This window comes from Armigeres subalbatus, chromosome 2 (genome assembly GCF_024139115.2).
Source record: "Armigeres subalbatus isolate Guangzhou_Male chromosome 2, GZ_Asu_2, whole genome shotgun sequence".
Taxonomy (NCBI): Eukaryota; Metazoa; Arthropoda; class Insecta; order Diptera; family Culicidae; genus Armigeres; species Armigeres subalbatus.
In genome coordinates, this window is record NC_085140.1 from 304,150,929 (window position 1) to 304,166,083 (window position 15,155).

At 47.8% G+C, this 15,155-nt stretch overlaps 1 protein-coding gene across 1 annotated transcript; it reads left to right on the forward strand.

Annotated features, from left to right (window-relative positions):
* Window positions 1–7,736: 7,736 nt before the first annotated feature.
* Window positions 7,737–12,865, forward strand: LOC134209834 (uncharacterized). Its single transcript, XM_062685858.1, has 2 exons — window positions 7,737–8,670; window positions 8,871–12,865. Exons 1-2 carry the CDS (start codon window positions 7,737–7,739, stop codon window positions 12,863–12,865), a joined length of 4,929 nt encoding a protein of 1,642 aa, XP_062541842.1.
* The last annotated feature ends 2,290 nt before the right edge of the window (window positions 12,866–15,155 follow it).

Here is a 15,155-nt window from a genome sequence, read left to right on the forward strand (position 1 = left end):
AAATCACGTAAAAAACGACTTCACTAAAATTCGATTTTTTGTGGTTTTCACGTGTTTCCTAACCTTTTTGAAAAACCGCGTAGAAAAAAACTTTTGGAAAAATCTGCGTAAATCCCGAAAACCGCGTAAAAAACGACTTTTAATAAAAAATCGGTTTTTCGCTATTTTTACGCGTAACCAAAGGTCTATCGACCTGTTTCAAATATGGTGCATGCTCCTTGTACTACATAGAATAGAATGTGTACAAAGCATAACTTCTCGGCCATCCAAGAAATTCGTGAAGTAAGGTCATTCCCAAGTAACCATGGAGCTATATATGCTTTCAAATAATACAGCTATTAAAGTTGACTTAAAGTGGAGAAAGGCCCTTTTACGACCGAAATAATGCTTAATTACTTTGACATGTTGAAATAAAACATAAGTAATGCTTCGCTGCATTCGTGGTGCTGAACTAGTGTATCCTCGCTTGACAGTTGATGAATAAATGCATCTTCACATCGTTAAAACTTATCTAATGCAAAAGCATTTAATATGCTGATCTGTGATTGATTACATGCATTAATTAATGCTTGGTGGTTACTTGGGTTTGATCTACACGCGTAACCAAAGGTCTATCGACCTATTTCAAATATGGTGAATGCTCTTTGTGGTAGAATAGAATGACCTAGGGTAGACTAGCTGTGTGTCAAATGTACGACCTTTGTACCGCACCGCTCTCTGACGGCAAAGACGACGTCGTCCGCGTTCGTGACCTCGTCCAGTTGCTTGCACTGGAAGATCACTTCCGTCCCCAACGACCTCACCTCGGCGCCGTCACCAAGAACTCGGGCCAATCGTCCCGCTAGCTTGCGATCCACGTTTCAGCATCAAGATCATTTCACCAGTCTTGGTGCGTCTGACGCTTCGCGGGTCCTGTTTCAGCGCCGAAAGCTTTTCGGCCGCCTGCATCGACGTCGGCGTACCTATGCTTATCAGTTTTCACCAACAAGGCCTCTACTCTGTCTTTAACTTTCTTTGCGGGACGAGATGCGCTCGACTTCCGCTTTGAGCTACTGACCAGCTGCCAGGTATTTCCGGGCGCTTGTGCCGATGGCACTGGCCGATAGGTGCGGCCCGGCGACTTGCGTCTATTTGGTGCCTTTCGCTTTTTTGGGCCGAGAAGTCGCCTTCTCGGGTCAACGCCCTTCGGGCTCCACTACACCCCGATCTGCTCCGTCAAGATAACGTTTGGCCTACTGTCGCCTACTGTTTGGCTTACCTCTGAGCACCTTCGCCAGTTTGCTGCCTGAGCCGTATTTGGTTAGACGCAGTCTTTTTCTCGTTGGCCGTCAGGGCGAAATCAATCGCCTTTTAGGCCATATTCGATCTTCCAACGAAGTAGAAGGCCTCAGTTGTGGCACCTTTGTCGGCCTTCTCGCTTCCCCCTTGCTGATAAAAGCGTCCTGTTCTTGTCTTATGACTCGAACAGCATGGCGGTGCACCAGCAGGTTGTGTTTCGGTTCCTTACTGATGTTCTGCCTTCCACTGTTATCGGGTTGCTCGACGACCACCCGCATCCCGGGTAGTAGTTTTAATATTGTATCCAAATAGATTATAGACACTGCAGACTAGCTGAGGCGAAGACGAGTGTAGCCAAACGAACTCTCAATTAGTGTAGCCAAACGAGCATGACGTCACGATTGCAATCCAACAGTGGAACGTGTGACGTCAAATTCGCGTGGTACACTCACTTTTCACATATCCCATCTTTATCTATTTTTTTTCACTTTTTACATGTCACTTCTCACTATTCACTTCTCGTCTCTCACTTCTCGATTCTCACTTTTCACTTCTCAATTCTTTGCTTCTCACTTTTCACACCAGACACCTCACTTCTCCCTTCTAACGTCTCTCTTTTTGCTTCGCACTTCTCACATCTCACGTATTGCTTTTTATTTCTTACTCCTCACTTCTCATATCTCACTTCTCACAACTTACTTCTCTCCATTCACTTCTCGGCTTGCACTTATCACTTCTCGCTTCTCACTTCTCACTTGTCACATCTTACATCTTACTTCTCGTATCAAATTTGTCACTTCTCACTTTTTGCTTCTCATTTCTCGGCTCTCACTTCTTACTACTTTTCATTTCTCGCTCCTCACTTCTCACATCTCACTTCTCACAACTCAGTTCTCTCTATTCAATTCTGGCTTCTTACTTCTCTTCACTTCTCTAAATCTCACTTTTCACTTGTAGCTTCTCATTTCTCAGCTCTCATTTCTCACTTCTCACTATTCACTTCTCGCCTCTCACTTCTGACTTCCCGCTTCTCACTTTTCACTTTTCACTTCCTACTTCTTACTTCTCATTTCTCGCTTCTCACTTCTTACTTTCAATTTCTCATTTCTACCTTCTCACTTCTTTCTTCTTGTTTTTCACTTCTTACATATTACTTCTCACTTCTAATTTCTCACATCTCACTTTTCACTATTTACTTCTTACTTTTCACTTTTCAAAAATCACTTTCTACTGCTCACCTTTTACTTCTTACTACTCGCATATCATTCCTTATTTCACACTTCACAAATCTCACATTTCATTTCTCGCTACCGTTTTCTTACTTCTCATTTCCCCCTTCCTATTTCTCACTTCTCACTTTTAACTTCTCACTTCGCACATCTCATTTCTCACCCACTTTTTACTTCTTCTTTCTCGCTTCTCATTTTCGCTTCTTGTTTCACACCACTCGTTTCTCACTTCTCAGTTCTTACTTCTCACTATTCACTAGTTACTTCTCACTTCTCACTTTACACTACTTACTTTACACTTCTCATTTTTCACTTCGTACTTCCTACTTCTCTCTTCTCGCTTCTCACTTCCTTCATCTTAAATCTCACTTATCGTATATAATTTCTCATTTGTCACTTCTCACTTTTCGCTATAAATATGATTGGATTTTTGTCAGTGTAGCAAATCTTCTTAGGGGTACCTGGGGTAATATGCACCCCTGGGGCAAAACGACCTTTTAGCATTTTTAGCAATGTTCCAGGAATATTTTCAAGAATGTTTATTACTGGATTGGTAGTTCGAGATCCGAACTACATGCGCTGTAGTAAATACTCTGGAAAAACTGACGAAAATGTACTCAAAAAATGCCAAAGGATCGTTTTGCCCCGGGAGTGCATATTACTCCAGTTTCCCCTATATAATAAAAATGAGTTGAGATTTCCTTCCTGACGATTTATCTCGCGAACGAGTTGACCAATTTGCAAGATTTTTTCTCTAATCGATTCGTTTTGGGATTCGCAAGTTATGTATACACAAAAAGTTGGAGAATTTAAAGGGGAAATGTAAAAAATCATTTTGGGTCAGCTGTTGAGGAAAACAAAACAAACGCATGGAAATTGATCTAGTGTGCTGTGCTGCATATAGTTCAGAATATGACATTTGCATCACAAACACCCAGGCTGGGTATATTTCGATAGTAGCTCATAAATATCTCATTTTTTATCATAATAACAAACCAATAGCAAAATAGGGGAACAGACGGCTTTGGCAGGTTTTGTTCTATTATTGGCAGGGGGGTTTTTGTCGACCGATTTTCATGAAATTTGGCCACAATATTCTTTGATATGCAAAGAATGTTCGGGCCAAATTTGAGCATAATCAGTCATAAAAAACCCCCTGACAATAAATAGAACAAAACCTGCCGAAGCCGTCATTACCCCATTACCCCATTGTCTGGGGGTAGCAGGGACTATGTCCAAGGGCTTGACGATCCCTCCCCAGGCCATCTGCGAGTTGTGGCGCCTGCCTAGGATGTGGTGGGGTTTGACAGTGGGCCCTGTTAAACCTCTATAAAAAGCTGCATGAATCCGCAAGTAGGCTCCGCCAAAGCGACCGTGTGCCGCTCAAAGCGCACAAGCCCAAGTCCTGGTGTTAGGTGGGACGCTAAACAGCCCTGACACGACGGCCCTCCGACGAGACAGGAGGTTTGCGCAGGCCCAATAAGCCGCCTTTAAAAACAACCATTACGAACAACATAGAAGATAATACGACTCGATACAATCGGCAACGACCTAGGCGACGAATAAAGGATCACGATTGGAAGCTTGGAACATGGAACTGCAAGTCGCTTGGCTTCGCAGGTTGCGACAGGATAATCTACGATGAATTACATCCCCGCAACTTCGATGTCGTAGCGCTGCAGGAAATCTGCTGGACAGGACAGAAAGTGTGGAAAAGCGGGCATCGAGCGGCTACCTTCTACCAAAGCTGTGGCACCACCAACGAGCTGGGAACCGGCTTCATAGTGCTGGGAAAGATGCGCCAACGCGTGATTGGGTGGCAGCCAATCAACGCAAGGATGTGCAAGCTGAGGATAAAAGGCCGTTTCTTCAACTATAGCATCATCAACGTGCACTGCCCACACGAAGGGAGATCCGACGACGAGAAAGAAGCGTTCTATGCGCAGCTGGAGCAGACATACGATGGATGCCCACTGCGGGACGTCAAAATTGTTATCGGTGACATGAACGCTCAGGTAGGAAGGGAGGAAATGTATAGACCGGTCATCGGACCGGATAGTCTGCATACCGTATCGAACGACAACGGCCAACGATGCATAAACTTTGCAGCCTCCCGCGGAATGGTAGTCCGAAGCACTTTCTTCCCCGTAAGAATATCCACAAGGCCACATGGAAATCACCTAATCAAGTAACGGAAAACCAAATCGACCACGTTCTAATCGACGGTAAATTCTTCTCCGACATCACGAACGTACGCACTTACCGCAGTGCGAATATTGAATCCGACCACTACCTCGTCGCAGTATGTCTGCGCTCAAAACTCTCGACGGTGATCAACACGCGTCGGAGTCGTCCGCCGCGGCTAAACATTGGGCGGCTACAAGACGGTAGACTAGCCCAAGACTACGCGCAGCAGCTGGAAGTGGCACTCCCAACGGAAGAGCAGCTAGGCGCAGCATCTCTTGAAGATGGCTGGAGAGATATTCGATCCGCCATTGAAGCACCGCAACCGCTGCACTAGGCACGGTGGCTCCGGATCAGAGAAACGACTGGTATGACGGCGAATGTGAGCAGTTAGTTGAGGAGAAGAATGCAGCATGGGCGAGATTGCTGCAACACCGCACGAGGGCGAACGAGGCACGATACAAACGGGCGCGGAACAGACAAAACTCGATTTTCCGGAGGAAAAAGCGCCAGCAGGAAGATCGAGACCGTGAAGAGACGGAGGAACTGTACCGCGCTAATAACGCACGAAAGTTTTATGAGAAGTTGAACCGTTCACGTAAGGGCCACGTGCCACAGCCCGATATGTGTAAGGACATAAACGGGAACCTTCTTACGAACGAGCGTGAGGTGATCCAAAGGTGGCGGCAGCACTACGAAGAGCACCTGAATGGCGATATGGCAGACAACGGTGGCGGTATGGTAATGAACCTAGGAGCACGCGCGCAGGACATGCGACTTCCGGCTCCGAATCTCCAGGAAATCCAGGAGGAGATCGGCCGGCTGAAAACAACAAAGCCCCTGGAGTTGACCAACTACCAGGAGAGCTGTTTAAACACGGTGGTGAAGCACTGGCTAGAGCGCTGCACTGGGTGATTACCAAGGTTTGGGAGGATGAGGTTCTGCCGCAGGAGTGGATGGAAGGTGTCGTGTGTCCCATCTACAAAAGGGCGATAAGCTGGATTGTAGCAACTACCGCGCAATCACATTGCTGAACGCCGCCTACAAGGTACTCTCCCAAATTTTATGCCGTCGACTAACACCAATTGCAAGAGAGTTCGTGGGGCAGTACCAGGCGGGATTTATGGGTGAACGCTCTACCACAGACCAGGTGTTCGCCATACGTCAGGTATTGCAGAAATGCCGCGAATACAACGTGCCCACACATCATCTATTTATCGACTTCAAAGCCGCATATGATACAATCGATCGGGACCAGCTATGGCAGCTAATGCACGAAAACGGATTTCCGGATAAACTGATACGGTTGATCAAGGCGACGATGGATCGGGTGATGTGCGTAGTTCGAGTTTCAGGGGCATTCTCGAGTCCCTTCGAAACCCGTAGAGGGTTACGGCAAGGTGATGGTCTTTCGTGTCTGCTATTCAACATCGCTTTGGAGGGAGTAATACGAAGGGCAGGGATTGACACGAGTGGTACGATTTTCACGAAGTCCGTCCAGTTATTTGGCTTCGCCGACGACATTGATATCATGGCACGTAACTTTGAGAGGATGGAGGAAGCCTACATCAGACTGAAAAGCGAAGCTAAACGGATTGGACTAGACATCAACACGTCGAAGACGAAGTACATGATAGGAAGAGGCTCAAGAGAGGTCAATGTGAACCACCCACCACGAGTTTCTATCGGTGGTGACGAAATCGAGGTGGTTGAAGAATTCGTGTACTTGGGCTCACTGGTGACCGCCGATAACGATACCAGCAGAGAAATTCGGAGACGCATAGTGGCTGGAAATCGTACGTACTTTGGACTCCGCAAGACGCTCCGATCGAATAGAGTTCGCCGCCGTACCAAACTGACTATCTACAAAACGCTTATAAGACCGGTAGTTCTCTACGGACACGAGACCTGGACGATGCTCGTGGAGGACCAACGCGCACTGGGAGTTTTCGAAAGGAAAGTGTTGCGTACCATCTATGGTGGGGTGCAGATGGCGGACGGTACGTGGAGGAGGCGAATGAACCACGAGTTGCATCAGCTGTTGGGAGAACCATCCATCGTTCACACCGCAAAAATCGGAAGACTGCGGTGGGCCGGGCACGTAGCCAGAATGTCGGACAGTAATCCGGTGAAAATGGTTCTCGACAACGATCCGACGGGAACAAGAAGGCGAGGTGCACAGCGGGCAAGGTGGATCGATCAGGTGGAGGACGACTTGCGGACCCTCCGCAGACTGCGTGGTTGGCGAAGTGCAGCCTTGAACCGAGCTGAATGGAGAAGTCTTTTATGTGCAGCACAGGCCACTCCGGCCTTAGTCTGATGATAAATAATAAATTATATTGTTGGCACCGCTACCACCCGGCATCGAGAAACCCTGAGTTGTGCGCACCCGGCGCATGGTGCATCCGTTCGCTTCAAACGATGTTGTCGAGGCGAAATGATAGCGAGCATAATTGTCAGTGAGTATGTTGGCGTGAGAGGGAGAAAAAAGGTAAAAAACTGTGAGTAAAAACATAAACAAAGAGGACATTGACAAAATAGGTAGTGAAGAAATTTGAAGTAGTTTGTAGTAGTAAATAGTAAATTGAAACCGCAGTTTTGTGTGCCTATTAAATTTATTACAGCCGTATCATATCAAAGGTGAGGGTGAATTATAGTTGAATTCGTAAAGCACTAGATACAAGAAAGTTTTATTTAAGATATTGGAAGCCGCTGTTGGTCTGACCGTGAGCCTTCGTACCTGTAGGGAAGAAAGAGAATTATTGTAAAACCATTAAATGTGAGTAATAATATTAGAAATACCTGAAAAGAAAAGGAAAATTATAGTGAAACTCGTATATCTTTTTCGTTGTTGAATTAATAAATATAGTTTCAAGCTGCTGCACAAACTAAGCACTGCTCTGGAAATTGGTTTTATTAGGGTGGTCTAAAAGGAACAAACTTGAAAATTTAATGACGTTCCGAACAAAACCCAATATGTAAAGTCCTGATAAAACAGGTTTTAGTTGCGTGGCTTGTGATCGTCCGGATGATGCAGAGTCCCAAATGGTTTTTTGTGACCACTGCCAGCAGTGGTACCATTTCGGCTGTGTTGGCGTCACAGCAGAAGTAAAGGACATTTCCTGGTGCTGTCAAAAGTGCAGTGGAGGTGGAAGTGATGATTCCGGTTCGTCCGAGCTGCAAGAGGAGTTTAAGAAGCTCGAAAAGGAGAAGAAGAAGCAGAAGCGGGAACTGGAAAGAGAGAAGATTTTGCATCGGAAGCGCCTGGAGGTCCAACAGGAACTGTTTGAGATGCGCCAGCAGCTGGAAAAAGAAAAACAGGACATGGAACTGGAGTTCGAGAAGGCACAAATGGAGAAGAAGATTGCCGAAGAAGAAGCCCACCAGCGGAAACTGGACGAAATGCGGACGGAGATGGAAGAGAAGCTGCAGCAGTTGAAGCTAAAGCGGAGAACGGAAACGGACACTGGAAAAAAGGAGTCAAAGGGAGCTGTCGGTGGTGTCTCGAAAAGCGGCACAAGGAAGATTGCGGAATTGGAGCATTCGAAGCTGGGGAAAAACCTCGAGAAGAAAAAGTCGGGGAACAAAAAGCCCAGAAAAGCGGATGCAGCGATTGCGAAATTCAACGATCCGAGAGGAGCCTACCGCAAACACTCGACGCCGACAGTTGCTCAGCAACTCGCACCAAAGTCGGTTGGAGATCCATCAACTTTTCCGGAGAGTTTTCTGATTGGGCGCGATGGAAATTCGACGCCTGTCGGACGCCCAGGGGTTCCCAAACCGGAAAAGGTGAAGCGTAGCAACAAGTGGCAGATAGCGGAAGAAGAGTCGGAATCTGAAACGAGTTCCGAAGAAGTAGAGGACGAAGAGTCCGCCAAGAGGAAGGAGGACGTCCCTCCGAGGAGGAAGAGAGCTCTCCGGAGGAGGAAGAAGATTGTACGGAGGAGGAAAGTTCGGAGAGTTCCGAAGAAGAGAAAAGGTAAGAGAGGTCACGTCAGAAGCAAAGAGGAATCAGACAAGGTCGACAAAGTCGGCAGCAAGAACCAACGAGGGCGCAGATGTCCGCTCGGCAGTTCCTGTCCAGGAAGTTGCCAACTTTTTCTGGCAAGTTGGAAGAATGGCCGATGTTCGTCAGTAGCTACGAGACGTCGACGAAAGCGTGCGTTTTTTCTGACGTAGAAAATTTGGCCCGGTTACAGGAATGCCTGAAAGGTGAGGCGCTGGAAGCGGTCAGGAGCAGGTTGCTTCTACCAAAGTCAGTCCCAAAAATAATAGAGACGCTGCAGATGCTGTATGGGCGACCTGAGCGACTGTTGAACATGCTGCTTGCGAAAGTGCGCAATGCAGCGCCTCCAAAAGCAGATCGATTGGCGAGTTTCATTGGCTTCGGCGTGGTGGTGCAGCAGCTATCTGACCATCTAGAAGCTACAGGGTTAACTTCGCATCTGGTGAACCCCATGCTTATTCAAGAGCTGATAGAGAAGCTACCAGCAGGGACGCAGCTGGAATGGGTACGATACCGAAGGAAGAGCAAGGTGGTGACGCTGCGGACGTTGTCAAATTTCCTGTCACGTATAGTGAAGGATGCAAGTGAAGTGGCTGCCTACGGAGAAGCATCCCGGTCCGGAGAGGTCGGTTCAAAGAAGGTGAACCCGAGAAGCAGAGCAAGCGAAGGGTACATTCACGCCCATGACGCGGCGGAGAGTATAAGTTCGAGTCCGCCTGCGAAGGAGAGAAGGCCGTGTAGGATCTGTGGAAGAGTAGATCACCGGATCCGTAACTGCGAGAGGTTCCGTAGACTCCACTACAGTGAGCGATGGGAAGCGGTTCGCAGATGGAAGCTATGCCAGCTGTGTCTGAACGAGCACGGTACTGTCAGCTGCAAGTTGAATTTTCGTTGCAACATCGGCGGGTGCAAGGAGCGCCACAATCCACTTCTGCATCCACCGAGATCAGTGGCTGGCTCGAACTGCAATATCCACGCTATTCAACCAAAGCCATCCGTTATTTTCCGTATGATGCCTGTCACCCTGCACAGCGGAATCTACTCGGTGAATACCTTTGCCTTCCTGGACGAAGGTTCTTCCTATACGCTGGTGGAGAACACGCTGATCGACCGACTGAGAATTCGTGGTGTAACGCAGCCACTACGAGTGACGTGGACCGCTGGAGTCTCACGAGTCGAGAAGGACTCGCAGTGTGTAAACATGCTCATTTCCGCTCGAGGATCAGCGCAACGTTTCTTCATCAAGAGTGCCCACACGGTGGAGAGTCTCAAGCTTCCGCAGCATTCACTAGCTGTGTCGGAAGTGGTGAAGCAATACAGCCACCTTCAAGATCTGCCGATCGCAGATGTTCCCCAAACAACGCCACAGATTCTGATCGGGCTGAAGGATATCCATCTTTACGCTCCGATTGAGTCTAGAATAGGCCGGCCGGAAGAACCTATAGCAGTCAGGTCAAAACTGGGATGGACTGTCTACGGACCAACTGGCGCGAATGCCACGGAAGGTGGAATCGTCGGGCATCACGCTTGTAGCTCGGTAACCAACCAGGAGCTGCACGACCTGCTGAAGAGTCAGTACGCTCTGGAAGAATCCGGTATTTCTGTGGCCTTGCTTCCCGAGTCAGAAGAAGACAGAAGAGCAAAAGAGATTCTGAGGAAGACGACAAAAAGAATAGGAGATCGCTTCGAAACGGGACTGCTGTGGAAAAACGACTGCTCCGAGTTCCCAGATAGCTACATCATGGCCGTTAAGCGGCTGATTGGCCTGGAGAATCGTCTCAGGAAAGATCCCGAACTGTACGCCAAGGTGAGGACCATGATCGCCGACTATCTAGTCAAGGGGTACGCACACAAGGCAACGTCGTCCGAGCTAGAAGCGCTAGGTTGCAGCAAAGTGTGGTACGTGCCACTGAATATCGTCTACAATCCGAGAAAGCAGAAGTTTCGTCTAGTGTGGGACGCAAGAGCAGAAGTGAGAGGAGTATCTTTGAACTCGAAGCTGCTGAAGGGGCCGGATATGCTGACCGCCTTGCCGGCGGTAATTTGCAAGTTTCGTGAACGAGAAGTCGGATTCGGGGCGGACATAAAGGAGATGTACCACCAGCTACGGATCCGAGAAGAAGACAAACGAGCGCAGAGATTTTTGTTCCGGAATGATCCATCAGCGAAACCGGAAGTGTACGTGATGGACGTAGCGACGTTTGGGTCTACGAGTTCACCGTGTTCAGCCCAATACGTGAAGAACTGGAATGCAAGAGAATTTGCAGGGCAATTCCCGGCGGCGGCGAAAGCCATCGTCGAAAATCACTACGTCGACGACTATTTCGACAGTTCAGATACAATTGAAGAAGCAGTGGCACTTGCGAAGGATGTGAGATACGTCCATTCCAAGGGTGGTTTTGAGTTGCGAAACTGGGTTTCCAATTCCAGAGAGTTTCTGGAGGCCATGGGAGAACGTAAGGAAAATCAGTGCGTGCGTTTCGGTGAGGATAAGGAGTCCGGCTCCGAGCGGGTGTTGGGGATCGTGTGGAGCCCAGCAAACGACGAATTTTCCTTTTCGACCAAGCTCAGGGAAGACCTGGTGCCTTTCCTGTCCGGCGAGCAGCTGCCGACAAAAAGGATCGTGATGAGCTTCTTCGACCCGTTGGGATTACTCTCCGTGTTTACGTTCTACGGGAAGCTGCTGATTCAGGATCTCTGGCGAAGCGGATGCGAATGGGATCAGCAGATCGGCGATGAAGAGGCAGAGAAGTGGTACCAGTGGATCAGGAGGCTTCCAGAAGTCGAGGAAGTGCGAATTCCTCGTTACTATTTCTGCGGTGGACGTTCTTTGGACTACGCCAGTCTTCAGCTACACACATTTGTGGACGCAAGCCAGGACGCGTACGGAGCAGCAACGTACATCCGAATTGAAACAGACGAGGGACCGATATGCTCGCTAGTAATGTCAAGGTCGAAGGTAGCACCGTTGCAACACATGTCCATTCCCCGTTTGGAGTTGCAAGCAGCAACGCTAGGAGCGAGGCTTGCCAATTCCGTCGGCGAGATTCTTACTTTAGAAGTCAAGCGTCGTTTCATGTGGTCCGATTCGAAGACCGTACTCTCGTGGATCCACTCCGACCACCGTCGTTATAAACAGTTCGTGGCGTTCCGGATCGGAGAGATACACAGCTTAACGAAAATAGCGAAATGGCGTTGGGTGCCGACTAAGTGCAATGCGGCCGACGCGTTAACGAAGTGGGAGAAGGCGCACAGCATGCATTCCGATGCTGCGTGGTTCCGCGGCTCTGGATTCCTTTACCAGCCGGAGGATTGTTGGCCGAAGCAGGACAGCATCGCACCAAACGTTGCCGAGGAGGTTCGAGCGTGTGTCCAGTTCCACGATATCGCCATCACCATGTCGATAGTAGATCTGCAACGATTTTCTAAGTGGAGGGTATTAGTGCGGACGGTGGCATGCGTCTATCGGTTCGCGTCGAACTGTCGAAGGAAAAAAGATGGATTCAAGATCGAAGCAGTTCCAACTACAGAAGCGGTGAAGAAGGCGGTTATAAAAACTGTACGATCGACGACGGTACCGTTGAAACGTGAAGAGTACCAGAAGGCGGAGGCGTACCTCTGGCGGTCAGCCCAGGCCGATTGTTTTGGCGACGAAATCAGGACGATCAAAAAGAACCGGCAGCTACCGTTACAGCAGCAGCAGCAATTAGAGAAGAGTAGCAGTTTGCACAACCTGAGTCCGTTCCTAGACACTGAGGACGTACTGCGAATGGAAGGTAGAGCAGCGCAAGGTTCGTCGCTGCCGTTCGAGCTTCGATTCCCAATAATTCTACCGAAACAGCATCTGGTGACTGACAAGCTGCTAGAATACTACCATCACCGAGTAGCACATGGAAACGTGGAGTCTGCCGTCAACGAAGTCCGGCAAAGATTCAGCATTCAGAACCTGCGAGCAGAGTTGAAGCGGATCGGGAAGTCTTGCATGTGGTGCAAGGTGAAGAAATGCCGAGCGAGGACACCGAGAATGGCGCGTCACGCCGGGACTACCACCGTTCAGCCACACCGGCGTGGACTTCTGCGGCCCAGTCACAGTTACAGTCGGTCTAAGATCGGAGAAGCGGTACATCTGTTTGTTTACCTGCATGACTACGAGAGCTGTCCACCTTGAAGTCGCTCACAGCCTGACGACTCAAGCGTGCTTGATGGCCATTCGAAGGTTCGTGTGCCGCCGAGGAAAACCGTTGGAATTCTACTCCGACAACGGCACGAACTTTCAAGCTGCAAGCAAGGCGATTGTGAAGCAAATCGGAGAAGAATGTGAGGACGAATTCACGGATTCCAGAACCCGCTGGAACTTCAACCCCCCCAGCGCACCTCACATGGGTGGTGTCTGGGAGCGATTGGTCCGCTCCCTGATAGCAGCATTAACCGTGCTAAACGACGGGAGAACAATAACCGACGAAGTGTTGCTGACGACGATTGCAGAGGCTGAAGACCTAATCAATTCCCGGCCGTTGACATACGTCGGCCTGGAACCGGGAACAGAAGAAGCGTTGACGCCAAATCATTTTGTTCGTGGCGTCGGAACGATCGGGGAGGAACATCCTGTTCCACCTACGAGCGAAGCCGAAGCGCTTCGAGACCGATACAAGCGGTCACAGCGTTTGGCGGACAAACTATGGGCTCGGTGGGTGTCCGAGTATTTGCCGTCGATAAATCATCGGGCTAAGTGGCATACTGACGTGCCACCAATAGCAAGCGGTGATCTGGTGTACATCGCGGACGACGCAGTGCGGAAGAGCTGGATCCGCGGCATCGTGCTAGATGTCTACCCGGGGGCGGACGGCCGAATTCGACAAGCGATGGTGCAGACGGTTAAGGGTAAGTTTAGGAGGCCGGTGACGAAGCTAGCGGTGCTGGAGGTCCAGGATGGTAACTCCGGCGTTGCAGAGGCCCCACCAGAGATACGGGGAGGGGGTATGTTGGTACCGATATCACCTGGAATCGAGAAACCCTGAGTTGTGCGCACCCGGCGCATGGTGCATCCGTTCGCTTCAAACGATGTTGTCGAGGCGAAATGATAGCGAGCATAATTGTCAGTGAGTATGTTGGCGTGAGAGGGAGAAAAAAGGTAAAAAACTGTGAGTAAAAACATAAACAAAGAGGACATTGACAAAATAGGCAGTGAAGAAATTTGAAGTAGTTTGTAGTAGTAAATAGTAAATTGAAACCGCAGTTTTGTGTGCCTATTAAATTTATTACAGCCGTATCATATCAAAGGTGAGGGTGAATTATAGTTGAATTCGTAAAAGCACTAGATACAAGAAAGTTTTATTTAAGATATTGGAAGCCGCTGTTGGTCTGACCGTGAGCCGTCGTACCTGTAGGGAAGAAAGAGAATTATTGTAAAACCATTAAATGTGAGTAATAATATTAGAAATACCTGAAAAGAAAAAGGAAAATTATAGTGAAACTCGTATATCTTTTTTCGTTGTTGAATTAATAAATATAGTTTCAAGCTGCTGCACAAACTAAGCACTGCTCTGGAAATTGGTTTTATTAGGGTGGTCCAAAAAGGAACAGATATATTTTGGACATGTACATATTTTGGACAAGCCTGAGCTTCTTCGATCAATTTTAGATAATGTGTAGGAAAATTTTTATCGAAAGTATGATCATTGCATACTTTTACCTCAACTCTAGCGGCTCCTAATAAGAATTCACAAATCAACTATTATTTATCTTTAAAATTACCTAAAATGTAAAGCTTTCTACCAAAGTGCCTGCTGGACGCCAGTATGCAGGAGAACATGCATTATAGGACTCTTCGTAACATGCACCTGAAACACGTTTAAATTGGTTCAAACGGCAATCTTGAGGTCTTGCGGCCAAAGTTTGATTGTAATTGAGATACTAACATATTCCAATCGCTCACATGAACTTGAGACGGATGAAAAAGGAGTGACCAAAATGAAGTTATGTTTTTATGTATCAGACATTTATTGGTCACCCCATGTACAGTACATGGATGAACCATTAATTGCCAACTTTCAGGCTGTTTTCAATGATATCGATAAGATTGCGAAATAATGTTAATTTCTGGTTTAATCTATGTCAGTTAAGCAAATAAATGCATTTAAATGAATGTGGATACGTGTAGGTAAGTCATACCATTGAGATCTGTAGGTGGCCATTTTTAAATTTGGAGAAAATGACTCTGTCCAAAATATATGCATTTTCCATGTCGAAATTATATATTTGATGTCCAAAAAGAAAATATTTCAGTTCGCAGTATATCACAGTTTACACCTAGTAAACGTAATTTACTCAAAAATTGGGCAATGGAGACACAAGACTAATCATAGGTTATGTATTTGGATGAACCTAGTGGTTTTCAATTGTTTTATACTATTCAATCTCGATATATTTCCTAATGAATGTCCTGCGCTTGTCCAAAA